This window comes from Crocodylus siamensis, chromosome 2 (assembly GCF_052110815.1).
Source record: "Crocodylus siamensis isolate JL-2025a chromosome 2, ASM5211081v1, whole genome shotgun sequence".
Classification (NCBI taxonomy): domain Eukaryota; kingdom Metazoa; phylum Chordata; order Crocodylia; family Crocodylidae; genus Crocodylus; species Crocodylus siamensis.
Genome location: NC_143396.1, coordinates 225,545,825 through 225,566,102, shown reverse-complemented (window position 1 = coordinate 225,566,102; position 20,278 = coordinate 225,545,825). Strand labels below are relative to the sequence as shown.

General features: G+C 44.7%; 1 protein-coding gene across 4 annotated transcripts in view; it reads right to left on the bottom strand.

Annotated features, from left to right (window-relative positions):
- Nucleotides 1-20,278, bottom strand: part of SMOC1 (SPARC related modular calcium binding 1) — a 206,513-nt gene that overhangs the window by 28,613 nt on the left and 157,622 nt on the right. For all 4 annotated transcript variants that reach the window (XM_090033239.1, XM_090033241.1, XM_090033243.1 and 1 more), the window contains exons 8-10: nucleotides 7,769-7,961; nucleotides 6,348-6,430; nucleotides 651-756 (exon numbers count right to left, since the gene is read on the bottom strand). In XM_090033239.1, coding sequence (XP_089889365.1) covers nucleotides 651-756; nucleotides 6,348-6,430; nucleotides 7,769-7,961 — 382 coding nt within the window. The remainder of the gene's footprint in view (nucleotides 1-650; nucleotides 757-6,347; nucleotides 6,431-7,768; nucleotides 7,962-20,278) is intronic.

The following is a 20,278-nucleotide window of genomic DNA, read 5'->3' as shown; positions in this document are numbered from 1 at the left end:
AAGCAGGTAAAAAGGAGCTCTGCCTGCCTCCTGCTGCAGGTTTCATTGGCTGTGGACAGGCCAGGAAGAAAAGCAGGCATGCAATCAAAGACGGCTTCATCCCCAGGCAAAGTGAAATGTGCAAGACATTTCTCCCCTCATTGCCACACTTGCTCCAACTGAAATCACCAGACACCACAACACTGAGAAGACAAGAATGCAGATTCCCACTCCCCTGTTGTAGCTGCTGGGCTATGGCACCTCCCTAAGCTCATGTGAATGTTACTATGCCTCTCTTCATGCACCAAGGGACAAAACAAATAAGGAACTTCCTGGTGCTCAGCTCTCATTTCACATGGCTGGTGGGATGTGCTAATCCTTGCAGTGAGACAGTTTCCAGAGCACAAGTGGTTGGAGTTACCATGCAGAATACAGTAGATTTGCACCTTATTAATTAACTAGAGAGAGGTATATAGCATAAAGTTTCATAAGCTAACCTCATCAGATGCTGTGAAAATACAGAGTTTGGCATTATGGCACTGGTTTCTCAAGCGCCAATCCAACAGTTAGACTGACTGCAGGTTGGAGCAAGAACCCTTCCTCACCTCACACACATTCAGATGTCTACAGATATCCTGGCTGTGATAAGCTTGAACGCTCTCCAGACTCACCTTCCACCCCCAGCAGGTGCTGCTGAGTTAATGGCCTGTACCATGTCTGTAGTGAGTGCATCCAGTAAGCTGGTAATAAATTCTACTTTCTTTCCTTCTGGACAGCCTGTACAAAGGAAAGAGAAAGTTTAATTTAGGAACAGAGAATCAGTCTCCTATCCTGATTCAGAGAGGATAAGGTACAATCTATGTTTGTAAGGTTTAATACAGCACTCCACCATCGTAACTCAAACCTCTCCAAGCAGAAGAACCCATGGGCAGCTTCTAAAATCAAGTCTCTGTCCACCAGCTTTTTGTAAAAGAAAAAGCAGAGGATCACTACTATCTTGAATGGTCAATTGAGTGCTTCAGACTTCTTTCATGACAACTTTGAGGATGAAAGGCAGACACAAGAGGTGCAGATCCTCAGAAGTGCTCAGCATCCAGCAAGTCCCACTCTAACAATCATGGCTAATTTTTCAGAAAAACAATATTCTACACTCATCTGAAAACCTGGTCACTGATGTTCATGTCTAAATGGAAGACTAATTCTTTTGAAAAATGGCCCATAATGATCATTATGGCCAGACCTCCAGGCCACATGTACCCTCTCCTCCCGATACACAGTTAGAATGCCTGCCAGTAACTAAAGCAACAGTCTAGGGCAATGGTTACCAAACTTTTGTGGACTAAGAGACCATTATCAACCCTCAAAATTTTTTGTGAACCCTTATCATGAAATTTGAATTAAAAAGGAAAGAGATCAGGGAAGTGTGATCTGTGGACAACTTACCTGCCCCCCATAGACCACCAGTGGTCTTCAGACTGTAGTTTGGGTACTACTGGTGTACGGGTACAGTATTTGTTAAGCAGCACTTCCTGTGGAGGTAGCACTTGAGAAATGTCTGATATTGAGAACTCTGGAGACAGAAACCCCATCTCTACCCACAGGATGGGGGAAACAGGCAGGCTGCACAAACTTCTGCAGCATTAACCCACCTATGTGCTTCAGCTCTTCTCCACACCGTTCAGGGGAACAAGGAATCAAGTCCCATGCTCCTTCAGCTGCACTTGCTGAAGAGATGGGAGACTACTGCCAATCCAAGGATGATTTTGTGATGTGTTTTGAGAACTGAACTTTGCCTGCCATGAACCAGCTGCACACAGGAACTACAAACAGCTACTAAAAGGCACTACCTTCAGCTGCTGCAGGCCCAGGCAGATTTAAAATGGGGATCTAATGATGAATGACCTATATATTAGGGCTATGCAAAATTTTGGCAGCCGTTTCATTTACTTTCAGATTTGGACATTTCAATGGTTGAAACACCAAATCTGAAATGAAATGCAGGGCTCCGAAACAGCTCCGAAACAAAATAGGCCATCTGAAATGTTTTGGAAATTTTCCATAATGGTTTCAGATGTTTCCAATATTTTGGAGCCATTTCAGAGGTGGGCTTGCAGGCAAAGGGGCAGAGGAAGGGCTGGTCTGGTATTGACATCTGTAACTGGCCAGTGACAACAATCTGTCCCTGAGGTTCCTTTCAACCTCAGTGCTGGGGGGTCAAACTGGGGGCTGTGGACTTAAACTGGGAGCTGTGGAAATGTTCAAGTCCCTGAACATTCCCCCAGTTCCCAGTTCAATTCCCCATCTCCCTGATCTTTCCCCCAGCTCTCTGATCGTTTCCCCCAGCTCTTCCTTGCGGGGGGAAGGGGCAAGCCCCCAGATGATGCAGGATCACAGCAAGCTGCCATTGTCAGCTGGTGATGGTGGTGGCTCTGGGCTATTTCCCCAGCCAGCAGCAGCAGCCTGCTGAAACCCTGAGCAGATCTGGGGCCCATGTCCCCCAGCAAGAGCTGGGAGAATAATCAGAGAGGTGGGGATCGAACCGGGAGCTCCAGCTGATTGCTGGAGCTGCCCCAGGTCCCGGACAGTGCATGAATCACTGTCCTTTCAAACTATCGAATACAAAACTAAATTAAACACAGCCATTTTGGACAGCCCTACTATATGCATTTCCATTACTGGGTTCCTGAGCCTTCCAGTAGGTATTTTAACTAAGTTGCCTTTTGAACAGTGTTGTCCCTGAGATAGTAAGTTTAAAAATTACAAATGAGGAAGTTTTCTTTCACACAAGGTGCAATTAGAGTGTGGAATTCAATGCCAGAGTCTATTGAAGTTAACAGTTTAACCAGATTCAAAAGGGATTGGACAAATACTTGGAGGAAAGGTGTATCAGCAGCTTTTGAAAATGGGATTTTAGGGTACAGCCTCAGAATCAGAACTTCTTAGACCGTGAATGCTGGAGGCTGCAAGTGGGAGAGGAACTGTGGGAAAAGCCCTGGTCATAACCTGTTCACTCTTCCTTTCAGCACCCATCCTGTGCCACGGTGTGATATGGGATACTGGGCAGGATGGACCTATGGTCTGACGTAGTAAAAAGCAGTTCTTATATGTTCTTGTGGGGTCTGGCCAGAGAGGTAGATCTCCATTCTCCTGCTGTTGACTAGGTGATGTATGCAGCTTCCTCACCACTCTTTTATTCTCCTGACCATTTAAGCTCCCTTGTGTGTAAAGAGGAAGTGAGCAATATAAATACTCAATTTAATTCCACAATATTGTAACAATGATTTTTAGTCGCTTAAAGAGGCACATGGATTCTCAGCTAGTCCCACCTACCTCCAGAACCACCCGTGTTTTTTTCCTGAACACTTTTTGTTCCCCACTATCTCCCTTACTTCCCATCTCACTATGTGATCATGCTGATGGTCAGGAATTGCCACTAAACCACTTTCTTCCCTCTGTGCCCAAACCAACCATTTACAACTGATTGCTGGCATGATTAAGGTAATTGGTGCCAGGAAGGCAGCCTACCCTTAGCAATGAGCACCAGCATCAACACTTTCTGCCTTTCCCAGACAAACAGACAGGCACACACACCCTCAGGGCAGAGGTCCAGAAACTTACCACAATCCCCTTGACAGCTGAAAGTGACTTGCAAATTACTATGACAAAATCCTCTCCTTTGCAGAAATACAGGCACAGTTTCCTGCAATATCCAACCTATAGGGAGCAGTCACTTGGCCTGTCTCTGTACTATGTGTATTGCACACATGCATACCCCTCTGTACTTGTTTGGCACGCAGTCCAGAAAATGTCAGCATTGTAAAGGGTAAGCTGCTGTTGCAGCCAGAGTACACCACTCACTTAAAAGAGCTTTTTGTTGCAGTAATGAGAAGGTTGAAAAAACCATTTGCTAGAAGTCATCTCCCAGGGGTCTCAGCATCCCGCCGTCTGCTGGAGTTAGCAGCTTGCTATTCGCTGTGTGCAAGCAACACTTTCCTTCCTTCTTCCTCCTGGCTCTTCTGGAAGCAGCTATGGCTCAGTTTGTCTAGAGGGATTTGTGCATACATCTCTCTCACCTTGGCATCTGAAGGGTTGTTTATCTCAGGGCAGGGAGGAAAATGCCAGCAGTAATGAAGATTTGGAAGGGTGAAGGGCCCCTTGGACAATCTAAATGAAAAAGGGCATTCTCTCGGGCAATTGAGAGTAATTGAGGGGTAGGAGGGGGGAAACAGTTTTCCATTTGGGTTGACACTATTATCCAGCTGGGGGTAGCAAGCAGGAATAGGAAGGTAACAGCGAATACTGCATGGCTCTCCTATCTCTTCTGCACTCCTGTTGTTTGGATCACTAGTGACCCATCATGTCCAAACCGGCCAATTCACAGATGATTAAAGCCTCCAGGCTGAATCAGAGGGAGTTGGTCACAAGAGAACGAGAACTGTAAGTTCTCAAACAGTCAGCAGCTGGAGCCAGTCTCCTGAGCAGCAGGGACAGTAATCATTGGCCCTCTGTGGCAGCCATCAGGTCAGGAGGAAGGAGGGGTGAACAGTGGAGGAAGCACATCAGCACAATCTGCAGCTGGAATCAGCTCTCAGCCCTGCCACACTATGCAGTCTTCTCCCTAGTAGTGCAGATTCTGCTCCTTGTTCAGCTGCACTGCACACTCAGACACTACTCCCAGGATGAGGCCCAGCAGTTGCACTTGGAAGGATGGGGAAGACAGAGGAAGAGGAAGTTCTTTTCTTCCCCAAGGATCAGAGAGAGGGACCCAGGGAAGGAGCCCAGGTTGGTAGGGAGAAAGTGTGCAGAGGCTAAGGCCACTACTGTTTTTATTGAAAGAATGTGTAGGAGGATGAGGCAGGCCCCCAGGTACTGGACTCTTCATAGATACCAGCCTGATCCACTGCCTCCAGCCTGTTTGCTCAAATGGGAGGGAGAACAAGGATTGGTTCCTGAGGAACTAGGCACCAACTCTGCTCCTTAGAAGGAGCAGGGGAAAAGGGCAGAAACCAGAGCATCAGCAGCTGGAGACTCACTCTCACTCCAGTACAGCAGCTTTCGTCCCCTGATCTCAAATGGGAGGGTGCCATTTTACACATACTCCTTCCCCAAAAGGTTATATTCAATTGTCATCCTCTTTGTCAAAAGGGGGGGCATTCTGAGTGTAAAGTGTTATGGGTTAAGCTAAAACTAGTTGAAATTGGTGGTTATAACAACTGCCCTCATCTGAGAAAACATAAAAAAAACCACTTGAGATCTTTTTGGAACCAGACAGCTGAAACTATGGTAGCCTCCATCCAAAACACAGGCACACAACACCACCTAAAACAAAAGCACATTTGGCCAGAGGTAGTTCTTTGGGTACAGTTTTAACGTAAGTGTGTGAGGACAGAAATAAACCACCACAAAAAACAATGACAGAGGAGGAATGGAAAAGCCAATGCCTTATCCAAACAAGCAGCTGACCTCAGAAAAATCCAGAGAAAGCACCAGGAAGTGTCAGCAACAGGTAGGTCTCCTCTTTGTTTCCTTGCTCAGGGAAGCAGGGACTTTTTGGTAAACAAACAGATTTGGCAGAGACACATGGCTCCAATCAACAATTTCTCTTCTGAATAGAAACAACTTGCAAGACCCCAGCTTTTGGCTAGTCACTTGAGTCCAAAAGAAAAGGTAGTAGTGGAGATGTGAGGTTCTAAGATTAAGTGGCCAGAAGCAACTTCAAACCAAGCCAAGCCAAGGAGAAAGCAACAATGGGGGGAAACAGAGTTCCAGCTAAGCTATTCTGAACAGCCAGCTTTGGTCAAGGGTTGGGGTTGGCATTCTTTGTTTGCATTAGTAGTGTCATCTGCTATGTGCTAGTTATGTCCCCCAAATAGCCAAAAGACAAAATCTCAGTGCTGCAGCTGTGAAAGTGTCCATGACTAGAAAGAAATGGGTCTGTCCTTACAGTAGTTAAAAAAGAGCTCCACTGCTTCTCTGAGTCACTTTGGGAAGGCAATATATTACCCTCTCACTACAATTTCTCTTTCACAGATTTTTCACAATGAAATTTTTCTTTTCCTAGATGGCAGATATGTTTGGCAGGGATGGGAAGGAAAGTGACAAGTCAGCCCAGGCGAAATCTCATGGTTTTCTAGTCCCCACTGAAAACTGACATTGCCACTAAGCTTAACGGTAGTGGGAGAAGTGATCCGTCCATAGAGAAAGTCAAACATTTTTCTGGAACAGATACTAAAAGAATAAGAAACCCAACATAATCAAAAACAAAACTCATGGTAAAAAGCACCCGCATGATGTATGCTCTTTTAAACAATGGCCTTGACTTGAAATTCTGTTGGGAGGGGGGAAGTGGGAGGAGGAGAGACACTGACCTGGAAGCTCCCTGTCCTTAAATGGGTCATCAGCCTCTGTGCTCTTTGATCTGGCATCACTTTCACACACTGGGGTTTCATAGCTGGAAAAAGAAGAGGGCAGAGATCTTCAATAATTTTCAGTAGTTAGTGAACTTTGCAGTTTTACATTATCAGCTCAGTGTAGAGGAAACAAAAAGAAATGAGTCTGCATGAGAAAAGTTCAGAATGCATGAAGACAAAGATGATCATAATAAGAAGACATGAGCACCTGCACCTACAGGAATTAACATTAATGTGACCGTGCCCTCTATCAACAGCTCCTTCTCTTTGCTTGTCAAAGTGGTGGCAAGGCTGGACATCTTAATGAACTGTTCACCACCAATGACTGTCTAGACAATAAAAGCAGTCCGGAAAAACCTTATGAACTTCAGCTGTCCTGGGCAGCATGCTCACTGTCCTCAGAAGTGAGCTTCACTAAAGGTAAGCCAGGCATTTGGTCAGTTCAAGGCAGTTTAGCCCAATGCACTGTCCCTTGCCTTGACCCAGAAGTTTACCTGCAAGCTATACATTTCAACATGCAGCATCCATTTATTAGCTGCAGTAAAACAAGAAGAGCATGCCACACATGCTACACTGTCAGTCCAAACCCAAAAACAATTCAAGGTCCAGATTCTTCTAGTCAGTCTCACAGCCCAGAACCAAACTCCTTCCTTGTTGACTCCCCTGCACAGCAGTTATGTGCCAAGGAATTACAATAGCTAACAGTGTTGGGTCAAGCTTACAAAACTGGCCAGAGCTTGTCAGTCTCTCAGTTTGTTCCGGTGAATCCATCTACAAGCTGTATGGTGAAAAGGATCCATCCCATTTCTGGACCCACGGGGAGCCCCATGGACCAGAAAGTGTGGGTCTGTGTGTTGGATTGGATGGGCCCAATTCTAGTGTGTGGGGGCCAGGCAGAGATGGCACTGAGCCCTGGGGTCCAATACCAGCATGTGGGAGCCAGGTAGAGGTGGTGCAGTGCCCCAGGGCCAGATCCTGGTTCACAGAGCCAGGTGGATGCAATGCCAGGTGGGTAGAGCATGGGGTCTCTACCCATGAGGGCCCAATCCAGCTCTTAGACCAGTCCCACACCCCTTATCTGGTCTGCAGGGCCATGAGGTCGAGCACTGATGCTCTAGATACTCAGTCCACACTCCTTGAATGGACATTCTTAGCCTGAAATAGCTTAAGCTAACCAAACAAAGGGTGCTATTAGTTCAGACTAAGACTGTGCCCATAGGGGAGTTAGTGCAGAGTTAACAGACTTGATGGGTATGTTCCCTGTGGTGTGGCTACTCCTGGAGTCCTTCGTCCTCTTATCTCGCTGAACAGATATGCTTTCCTTCATAGTTATCTTACATATCAGCTTACAGGCCAGATTCAAAGCAAGTGGCTCTTACCGGGTAGATGTGCCAGGCAGGGGGCGCCCAGTATCCACAAGAACACACCAGCAATACCCAGTGGATTGGTGACACTGCACTGGTTTGTACAGCCCTCCAAGAGCACACTCTGGGATGACGATGCCCTCACGGGGGTTCTGCCTGGCCTCCTCCAGGGCACTCTGTCTCTCCTGGTCACATGAGTGAACTTTCTCTGGAAGAGAAAAAACAAAACTTCATCCTCCATACAGTGGTTCTCAACCTTTTTTGTTCCAGGACCCATTTGTGAGCATTGATGGTCAGTTCCAACCCAGTGTCCTCACTCCCAACCCACTGCCCCCCATCCCCAGGCCCCTGCCCTCCCCCCCACTCCTCATGTGTGTGATGGGGAGAATGGGGGCCCAAAGCAGCCCCTTGCAGGCTGGAATTCTGCCAGCCTGCAAGTTTCCCACGTTTTTCTCCTTTAAAAAAAAGAATCCATTTTTTAAATTTATCCACAACCCTTTCATATATTCCTGTGACCCACTTTTGGGTCATGACCCACGGGTTGAAAAACACTGCTCCATAACACCCATGGCTTCAAGGCAATTCTCAGACCTGAGCATTCCTGATGTTAGCTAGGCCCTGGAAACCTACAGCCCTATTGCTTCCCCTGTCAACTCTGCTACCCAAAAGTAATAGTCTAACATACAAAGGGCTCTGTATTGGAGTCTGGCTGGAATGCTGCATCCTAGTACAGATACTCCTCCTTAACGTCGTACTGGTTAATGTTGTTTCATTATTACATCGCTGATCTATTAGAGAACATACTCATTTAAAGTTGTGCAAGTTCAATTACAACATTGTTTGGCTGCCACCTGCTAGTAGGTAACTACTGTGATGAAACTGGATTTGCTTAACATAGTTTTGCTTAAAGTCACATTTTTCAAAAACATAACCATGATGATAAGCGAGGAGTAGCTGTAATGGCAAAGTCATTCCAAGGGCTTACAGATTCGGGGTGCCATCTGCTGGCTGCTACTTTTGTAGGAAGCTGAAGCCACAAGAGGAACAGCTACTTCATGTCACACATTCCTGTTCTCCAAATAAGCAGAAATGCCTAAAGATACAATACAGGTGTTACTGCAATCTTGGGCTAAATAGTCCTATAAATGTTGTTTGCATTTGCTGCCATTTATTCTTTCGTCATTAGGTCTGAGCTTTCTCATAGAAGAAGCGATGAAGATCCTCAACTATTTCCTTCCTTGGGGTAACTAGTGAGGAATAAAAAACCCAGTTCCCATCTCCCAGCTTCAGAATGCCCTGGAGTAACAAGTTATTTTCCAATATATCCTTGTGAGGCAGAGTTCACATACACACTTAACCCCATTCATTAAGGCAACAGAAGAGTACAGCCATTTCCTGCAGCAAGAAAAGGGTACTGTATTGCTCCTCTACTCCCCAACATGTCATAGGAAACAGAGGATAACAAGCCTTCCTCTTTCCCGCACATTATGCCTGTAAGATCTCCCACTTTGAGTTAAGGGAGAGACCCACTTAGCCAGTAGCAGTAGTAGGCTGCTGTCCTTTACAGTGATCTTACAGGGATCATCCACTAAAAGAGGAACATTTACACATGTATTATATTAATTTAATATTAACACTTAGCAATTCTCTGTTAGATGTCCTCAAAACACCTCTTGCCATTCATCTGAGGGACAAGAATACCATTTCAAATTCTTCAATCACCTAAAGAACTTGGGGGGAGGGGGGGAGTAGAAAATTTGATATAACTGGGATAAAAAGGGATGACAAAAACTCAATAAACTGTCTTGTTCTTTAACTATATCATAACACTGAAAATAAAAACATGGGGAAAAATGTCCCTTTCCCTCTCAAACTACCCTCACAACTGTTTTTAACAGGTCATACTGCCTGAAATGCATTCTCATGTCCAGAGGCTACTTGAGGTTTTAGGTTCAGAAAGTAACCCAGAGCCATGAGTTGAAGACTCCATAGGTTCAACTTGAAACTGCAGATATTTTGATGGTCATTTGGGAGACCTTATTTGGCAGTACATAACCATCTGATCTTTGGGAAATGGATGTCCAATACAGAAACATTTCCCTACCCATCCTTCTGATCAACATTACCGCTTTGCCTCATATTCTCAACTCCGTTTTCTCGGCATCCCCCCACCCCCATCTTTCCCCCAAATATTGTGATTATAAGTTGTTTGGACCAGGTATCAGCTTTTGTTCAGTGCCTGAAACAGTAGGGTTCTGGTCCATGACAAGGGCTTGGAGGTACTATGCATGCCCAGATGCTAAAAACAATAAATGATGACAGCTCTAAACAGAGTTACTTGGGCATCAATAGCTTCTGGTGCCCAAGGCTAACTGACCCATGATTTCTAATTGTACCATGCCAGACAGAGAAAGTTGTTTCAGAAGACCCTAGGATGGGGTCCATTCACAAACACTTCAGACCTTCATCCCTCAGGGCTGTGAATGCGAAGAGCGCTTGAACTTTGTCAGGCACAGTTCCACACAACTCAAGTTTATAATACAAGCTTTAACTGCATGTAAGGCCAGTTCAAGCAGAGAGAAACTTGATCAAGACTGGGAAGGGGCGGGGGGAGAGAATGAAAAATCAACAAAACTGAAACAGCTCAAGCCTCAGCTGATATTTAAGCTGACTTCACTTTGCTGACAGATGTCACAACTTAAAAAAAAAAAATTGTGACTGCTCCTGAGCCATATGAAGACAGAGAAGTCATTCAGTAAGAAGCCCGTGGGCTTCTTAACAAATCAATTACATCACAAAGGTCCAACTTACTTAAAATCACTGCCTGACAGCAATTTACACCTTGGCCATCAGGTGAGGTAGGTCATTCCTCCAGCTCAATGAAACAAAAAAAGCAGCCAAAATCCACTGTCTATGATCATTCCATTTATATTTAATTCATTTTATACAATAAGCAAAAGGAGGAAAAAACCTTCATGGAAGTAAACTGCATTCCAGGCATTTTTCTATCTAAATCCCCAAAGCTTCCTCAGTACACACATTCAAACCAGGCTCTCTGGAGTCCTCTGAGTCTTGCAAAACTGACATTAAAAATGGTTTTGGAAAAAAAAAGTCAAAGCTTTTTTTTGGACAAAGACAACAAAACAGGCAACTTGGTAGAAAATACTCCATTTTCTTTTTCAATAAAAAAGCGAAAATGTCTTTTAACAAGTTTCAGTCTTATTCTACACATACATACAGTACAGGATGTCTATACACAGTATTCATATTTATACACAGAGGCATATATGATGTTTGTACTATCATCATCATCATTTTAAAATGTTTCTCTGTGCATACTGTAACTAGAAATGGGGAGGAACTGCTCCTCCGGGGGATTTCTCAATGGAATATAGAAACAACTGGCAGTCACTGCTACCTGATGGATATTTAAAGACATACACATGAATTTAAAAGCCTTCCTTTAGTTCACAGCAAATGGATATCCACATCTCTCTCTATATATGCACCTTGTAAACTAAGATATATATCTATATCTATAGAGAGAGAGAGAGAGTCACCATTTGTTGATAGATAGATAGCTAGATATCAGTTGAACACCATGTTTTATTGATATATTCGCATTTTTAAGCAATCTGGAAGCCCAGGAGTGCCTCAAATACTATAATAAAATAAATTCTAAATACCTATATATATTTTGGCATTGATTTTGGATTTTTATCATTTAAAAAAAAAAAAAAAAAAAGTCAGAGCTCCCCTATTCCCTTTGCTTACCAGGACACTGGTCCAACTGTGGTCGTTTTCCCTGCAACCGGCTGCTTTGTGGTGCTGAGCAGCCCTGCTATGCCAGTACCCTGCCCCTGCCCATGCTTTTGCCATTCACTCAAGACCCACAGCCCCCATGCCCCCCTCCCAGCTCTACTAGTGTCTCTCACTCTCAAACCACCGCCCCCTGGCCCTGCTGGTGCCCCTCACTCCCAATTCAATACTCCCTGGCCCTAGATTCCAGCCCCCCAATGTATGGGGAATGGGGTGGGTGTGTGGGGAAGGGGAGGTATGGGAGGAAGGGCGTGTGTGGACATAAGCAACACATGGGGAGAAGTGGGGGAGGAGCACAGTTGACAGGCCAGAAGTGGGGCACAGGCAACGTGTTGGGAGGCGGCATGTCCCCCCCTAGATTTCTGTGCCCATAGCAGGGTGCAGGGCTACAGCCAAGCCAGGCCAGACATGGTTCACCCTGTCTATATTTTACCATACGATGGATTCATATACATGAACTGAACCCCTCCTGACCACACCACAGCTGTGCATCCAAACTTATTTGCTGACCGATAGTAGCATTTTGTTTCTATTAAATACATTTCCATGTTTGGTTGTTAGTACCTTTATTACATGTGAATGGAATTTGTATGACACTAAACTGAGAACAGTGACCAATACTTGCAAGGATAGATAAACTGACTTAGAAGTATCTAGGTACTATGCAGTTATTCAGTATAAATGAACAAACAGTGTCTGAACTTGTGGCCGGGGGTGGGGAAGAAAGAAGTAGAAGATAAAATATGAATCAATCATATAGGGAAAACCATCCAAAACACAGACATGCAACAGAAAGGAGGTCCTTGGAAGGAAGCATTACTGAACTTGTGAGGTGATTAGGGGTAGCAAATGAGGTGATTAGGAGTAGCACTGTAATAGATCAGCAGAGAAGCAAATGCTATTTGGAGTTGGACATGCAGATGGAATCATGTCACGAGCAGCAAACCACCTAAAACCTAGTAAAGACTGACTCAATACCTTTGACCTCATTCATTGTAGATAGGACCTACTGGAAGCATTTACTCAAGACTCTACGTTACCGTAGCTCATCACTATGGTGACATAGCATCAGTGGGCACAAACTGTGATGCCGATGCTACTGCCTGGTAGCAATGCACTACGTCATCGTAGCTCATTGCTACAGTGACATAGCGTCTAAAAATAACCATGCACCACTGGGACTGCACAGTACCAAATGTGCAGTCAGGGGCATGTGTAGACACACCCACTGTTTCTACTTTCCAAGCACCTTAGTGCCAGAAACTTGTGGGTTAACTAGGGAGAATACAGAGAACAAAAACAATGATAATGGGATGGCAGGAACCGACTTGAGAAAAGGTTAAGGAAAGAACTAAAAAAGAAGTTTCAAAGCTCTCGCTCCACTGGCCTCACTCTCTTTCCACTGAAGTTAATGAAAATTTTACTATTGATTTCAATGGTAACAGAGTTAGGCTGATCCTAAATATTCTCAAAAAGCCTACTGTAGATTGGTCCTAATACCTACCTCAAACAACAGAATGACAGCACACCAGTACTTTGGCCTTTCAGGATGCTTTTGTCCCGATCATATCAAAGTGCTTTATAAACATTAAGTGAGATAATGACATACTGAAAAGTGCTCTCCACATGCTGCAGTAGGGGACACTAAGACACAGAAAAGATGAGCAATTTACCCATCAGTATACAGAATTCTGCTACAAAACCCAGATGAGCACCGAACCGTAGGTCCTGCATTTTAAGCAGGAAGCCAGGCTGGCTTTTCATCAGGAACTGAATGCTTGGGCTGGAAAAAAAAAAAAAGGCTCAATGGCCATTTATAGTTCTAAGTGACTGGTGAAAGCAGAGCTGTAGCAGCGCAACTGGGTGCCCATGGCAGCTGCCCAACACAAATGCAGGTACCGACTTCCAGCTGCTGCTGCTCTGTGCCATGGTAGCAGCAGCAGTTCCCACCGCTGCTCCCCCTCTACCCCTTAGCTGGTGCCCAGAGCACCTGCCCCAGTCACTCTGCCTTAGCTAAGACATTGGGTGGCAGAGCTTCAATAAGGAGAATGGGGGAATTTCTATGACTTAACACAATTACTGGAGAAAGCATTTGCAGCTGTTTTCTAGGCACCACACCTACAGTGCCAGCAAAAGCAGACAAAGCAGCCAAACACATCATCTTGCACTGTTCAGAGATTTGTTCAAACTTTGGAGACAATTTCTGCATCTATAGCAATGAACTGACAAACAAGACTGAGTCAAATGCCAGCTATACAGCTAAAGCTGCAACTTTGGAGGGTAGGTATCTTCTCCAGTAAGTGCAGGGTACCTAGAAGCTTGATTCCACATTTGAGTTCACAGAAGTTACAGGCACAGAGATTTAAAAAAATGAATAGATAAATAAAAGAAGAAAACTTGCACTATTAAAATGTGTGTATAGTTATACATCTAGTGAGATTTTAAAAAAAGCATGAGATAATCAATCAGAAGGAGTGCAATGAGTGACAATCTAGTCAGGATCAGCAACAATAATGTCACCGTTTTAAGAAAGGAAGACACTGTCATGTTGTCCTGTTTTCTGCCATCTTTGCTGTGACTTATGACAGCCATCAGCAGAGAGGAGCAATAACACTGTCAACTGGCTGCTACCGGGAACAAAGGCTTTGGGAGATAGGAAGCTGAGATTATATTAGGCAATGACAGAGAGAGAAAAAGAGAATATGAAATGTTGTGTGGGAAGAACTGCTGGCAGAAATATTTATTTTAACAGTAGCTGCTCAGCACTAAAATGCTAACTACTTCTTTTTCACTCGACTGCTTCTACAAGCTTTGTAACACGTTTGAAAACCTGGTGTCTCTGGAGCAATGAACTTCTAGGAGAAGAGGACAGGGCACCTCGAGTTGGACCTTACTTATGAAACAGTTTTCCCCTGTGAGAGATGCAGCATTGCATTCATAATAGTGTGCTGTCTCTCTCAGACACTCCTCAAACACACATCCAAGGTCCCCATGCAGAAATTCAAATGACTGATGGGGTAATGGACCCATCTGGCTGTCTGACAAGCCAGGTGGATATTATTAAAGACATGGGGTGTTGTTTACATCAAGTAAAACTGGGAAGAGAAGGCTCCAAGCAGCGTTGGCAGAACACACAACAGGCGGCAGCCTACTTCGGCTTTAGCTCGATGGATAAATGTGGTTTCCCTAAGGCTCAGCAGTTCTCCTCCAAAGCCATAAATCTTTCTGCACCATACCATCTCTGCGATAATGGCATCTGCCTCTCTCAAGACAGCAGGGAACTTTTGAAAGAAAGCTGTAAGTGTGGTTAAAAAGCAGGATTGGAGAAGTTGGCTCTGTCACCTTGCCTTGCTGCTACGTGTGTCCAGGTCACTGATGGATCTGTGCCCCAGTTCCCCAGGGCTACTGTGAAGCTAACACAGTGAATGAAAGTGCTTTGACTACTTGAATGGAAGGCCTTTATACCAAGTACTGTATTTTCAGCTGCAAACATAGCTGTGATACCATCCATCAGCCATATTAATCAGGCCTAGAAGAAATACAAATAGACTGGTCACACAGGTCAGTCTGAACTAACCAAAAGACAAATAAGCTCGGAGGCAGGATGATTCAGATGCACCACTAACTACCCAGATCATTGATACCTATGGAACTGCCTTCACTTTCCAAGTTTTTCCACTGAGTTATAAAACATTTTTCTCCCCACCTAGACGTCCACCTGTGTTTGAGTAGCATCATGCTTCATCATCATTTCTGTGGATGAAGTGTTGGGATTTCCTCTTTAGCTGGACTGCAGGGTTGTGTTTGTAGTCCAACTCTGAAAGCCAGAAGATTAACTGCAAGCAGAACCACTTCAAAGAGTTGATATTTGCCTCAAAACCTCAGGCTGAAAACCTGATGCTTACCAAGAAACAGAGGGACCACAGCTCTGATCTCTCAAAGTGGCAGTGCACTACTGCTGACTTGAGGTGGGTAGAAAACTGGTTGGGATTTAAAAGCCCTAAAGGTTGTCATAGTGCAACAAAGGTTTTTGTAAAAATAAAACACTAAACAATCCACTATAGCTGGACTGGGATATGAAAGACCCATATTCCAGTCCTCACATTAACTGAGGCAAAACAGGGACTTAAAAGAAGGCCACCACAACCCAAGGAAGTGTCTAACCACCAGGCTACTGGGTCTGCTGGTCTGCTCATTGCTGTGACCAGAAATTCCATCCTAAATCTGAGAAAACTTTCCTATTAAAAAAAAAATTACTTTGGATCTGGATCCAGCCTGCAGAGCCACTGTATCTGGTCCACAGAACCAGAGGGCTTTATCTGTGCCAGTGCCCATGCTGGGGCTGGAAGCTGTGCCCATGTCGTCACTGCTTCTCCCCACATCCCACTCCTCAGCTGCAATGAAGGCACAGCTTCCAGCAAGTAGGGAGTTGCATCAGAGCCAGAGGCCTGGCCCAAGCACAGCTACAGACAAACCCCTCCTGCTCTACTGCTGATATACCACCAAAGCTGCCTGGCCCCTGCCAGACTGGAGCTCTGTTGTTCCAGCCTGCAGCTTATAAAGGTTGCTGGTCCCTGCTTTAGACAAATGGGTGTTTTCCAATGAAAAATTATTTAGTTGAAAAATGTCAATTCTTGCTCTGTTGTCTATTGGCAAAACTGTGCTAGAGATTTACCTTAGTTAGAAACTTCATTTTTAAAGAGTTAAAATGTATCCCTTGGCAATACCATTTGTGCCAAACTGCTGGCTTTCTTCCACAGGAGGAGTGGAGAGTTATTGTATATACAGTGCAGTGCAAAATTCTATTTAAGGATTTACTACGATCTAAGACCAGGGAGCCACAGAAGGGGGCTGAAGCCCTTATCTTGGGGATCAGTAGCAGGCTTACAGAATAAAGGTGGCTGCTACTGAGGCTTAAACTGCCAGAGGAGTTGCATGTTCCTCTTGGGCAAATGGGTTACTACTAGGGTGGCCACTGAAGCATCCTAGAATGGGTCACCTTAGAATGGGTTCACAAATGGGTGGGCGAAACACACACACACACACAAACAAGCACACAGAGAACCAAAGATCAATTCAATAGCTCTTGGTCAGAACAGAAGAACACATCAAGCGGTGTCCTACAGGGGTGTGTCCTGGATCCAGTACTATTCAACATTTGCATTAGCAACTTGGATGATAGAACACAGAGTACTTACAATATTACAATGACATGGTCACAAGCACTTTGAAGGACAGCATTAGAATTCAGATGAATCATAAGAGTGTAGGAAAGTAGGGCTGAAAGGGATCTCAAGAGGTCATCCAAGTCCAATCCCTGCTCAAGGCAGGATCACTGCTACATAGGCCAATAAATCTCAGTAAGTTGGAAAATTGGTCTGAAATGCTTAAGATGAAATTCAATCAACAGTAGTGCAAAATGGTAGGCTCAGAAACAAGAAATCCAGTGGACAAATACAAAATCAAAAGTAACTGGGTAAGAAGAATATGGCAGAAAAGGATGTGGAGGTTTACAGAGACCCAAAAACAGAATCTGTGAGTCAACCATATGCTGCTGTTGCAAAAAAAGCAAACAATTCTGGGTTGCATTCACAGGAGTGTCATAGGCAAGACAAAGTAAGTAATTATTTCCTTCTTGGGACTGGACAGGCCTCAACTTTAAGAGAAAGATAAGTTGAAAAAAGTCCAGAAGAAGAGAGCAACAAGAACTGTAGTAAAGAATAATCATAAAAATATAAGATTAATAAACAATATCTGTAAGGAAAGGAACTGAGTGTGTTCAGTATAGAAAAGAGAAAATTGAAGTGGTAAAATGACACCCATCCAGTATGGACAAGATTGCTATTTAAAAAAAAAAAAAAAAGGCAACCAATTGTTCTCCCTGGCTACTGAGGACAGGGGAAGTAGTAAATCAACTTAATCTGCAGCTAGAGAGATTTAGAAAACATTTCCTAAAATCTAATCCATCTGTACAGATAGTTAGTGACTGAAAAGGCTACCAAGGGACGTTCTGGAATCCCTGTCACTAAAGGCTTTATAAACATATTAAATAAAACAGTAGCATAATGCAGCAAGAGGGGCACCATCCTCAGGCACCAATGAAGAAGGGTTGGCAGAATAGTAAATCTCCAAGACCCTGTACCCTGGGAGGCTGTCCTGAAGACACAGCAACCCAAGACTGCACTACAGCAGAAACTGGCGTGTGCTAAGCCTGCACCATGGCAGGTAACATTCTGCCCCTTCTCCCCCTCTCCCTGCTTTGCCTAGGGCACTGAAATGGCTACCAATGCCTCTGAGATAAAGATCGGTCAGGGATGGTCTAGGTATACTTGATCCAATGCAGAGGGAGGGAATAGATAGTCTCTTAAATCCCTTCCACATTTCTAGGATTGTATTTTAAAGACTTAACTGGATTAGATCAGTGGTTCCTGATCGTTATTGGAAAGATGGGTTAGAACTTGGACCACTGAGCTGATCTCTGCAAACACAATCCGAAATCCCTAAGAGCAGAGTGGCTTAAACCAAGCTCTCTCTCTCTCTCCCTCCATTCCCTCCTCTCTGATCCCACATCCAAGCTGAATTTCTTGGATGTTGAGGAAGTCTGGATCGGGGTCTGATCTTCCTACCCAGCCTGGTTACCATTTAGTGACCATAAGGGGTATATCCAAACCTCTGTAACAGGCTAAAACAGAACTTTACATCTGAACACTCCCAAAGTGAAAAGGCTTAAATCTGAATCCAGATCTATACTTTACTTCAGGCCTGCTTCACTTACCAGAAGATGCATTTCCAGCATCTGAGTCAAAACACTTCATCTTAGATGTTCTTTCTCCTATTTCTGAGGGAGTGGATGGGTTTCTCTTACTCCCTTTTCTCTACTACAATTTCTCAGCACTTCATGTGGCCAGTGAACTTCTGGTTAACTGCCTCATTTGGACACGTCTGTTAGCCCCCCCTTGCTTTCACTCTTCTGTTTCAGCTCCCCCTCCAAAACTGAAAAATGAACCTATAGTAAGCAAAAGCAGAATTGTAGGTGCTTCCATCCTAGTCTTTTCAACTGCTCTGGGGAGAACTCACAACCTCTACCCTTCCCACTTCCACACACCTTTACGTTAGCAGTAGAAAAGCTGTTGTTGTACTGTTGGAAAGAGTCACCTGCTTCTGCTGGCTGGCTGGAATATAGCAGTTCAGGATGCCACAGTAGTTTGAGGGCATAGATGTAAGGCAGTAGGTAAGAAACTTTAATCTGATTAAGGCTAGCTTGTCTGCAACATTGTTTGAATGACTATTGTAAGAACCACCTTTGGTGTTTGAGCACAATGCTGATCAGCACCTTAGAAGTACCTATAACTCTGGATAACTGAACCATGTTTAGAAAGGATCTAAGGAAGATCACAACTTTTGGGAAGGTGTGCCACAGGTGGGGACAATCTTTTGGGAAGGTGTGCCACAAATTAGCCTCCCACTCCCCCTTAGTGCCAATCTGATCTGTTTCCCTTACCCAATCTGCCTCTGTTTTCTGCTCCCTGCCCTATACTCCCTACTTGAGCTGCTGCTCTGCCTTTTGCTCCCTTCCCCACCACAGTACTGCTTGTTCCCTCCCCAGCCTGTGCTACACACACACATAGGCTGGCCATGCCTCTTGTGGCACCCATGCTGCTTGGTGCCCACCCTGACTTAGGGCTTCTGTGAACACTGTGCCTCCACTCAGAGTTTCCCAGGATACCTGGGCACTCACATGTTGTCTGTGCAAAAAAACACAAACTATGTGGACGGAATAAATGAGAGGGCACCTGTGCGTGGGTGCTCCTGACAGCTTGGGCAATTACTCAGCTTGCTCCCATCACCCTTTCACATGAAACAGCCTCTGCAAAAAGCAAATGTGATCTCTCCAACCTCTTCTTGTCACAAGGGACCAAGTTAATTGTTGGTGTAATACCTTCCCACCCAATCCTTGATTGAGTTCTACAAGAGAGGAATTTGACCCACCTGGTTTTTATTTTTAACCTTAAATGGAAATCCACAGGGTTTTAGCAAACTATTTTGCTCCAGCTCTTTCTGCCTCTGGATTCCCCATCCCCCTCCTCTCTCTCCAGCCTATTTTACTTAACAGGCAGCTGTGGGGTAGCAGTTATGACTCTGTGTCTAGAGTAATTTGTTTTCTTTCTTTGGGAGTGAGGGGAGACGGAATTCTTTGGGAATGATTTATCACATAGCGCTAAGGGGGTGCCTCATTTATTTGCCTAGCTGCATATGGTTTAGCACCTAGGGTTGCATGTCGATTATTATACTATGTTATTTTTCCCACTTGTATACTTTGCACCTTTTCATAGAGTGGATTAACTGGTCCCCAGTGGCACATTATTTATGACTTCGTTTGCTGGCTGTCTGAGAAGGGTCCAGAGCCTAAACTCTTCCACTGCCCTCCCCCACCCCACTCCACATTGCATACTCCCTTCTCAGCCACACCTGTCACACCATGGTCTGCTAAAGGAGCACACTTGCTAATGATATATCACTCCATTTCTAATTTCCAATAGCATCTCCATATGAGATTTTTTGATGGAGTCTGACTCTCCCAGACAGCAGAAGCCAAGAAAAGGAGTGACTGGACTGCAGCTGTAACTGGGGTGGGGGAGTAGGGTGCGGGGGAAGAGAGAGTGGGGGGGGCAAGGGGAGTACAGGGGTGCAAGAGATCATCTGTCA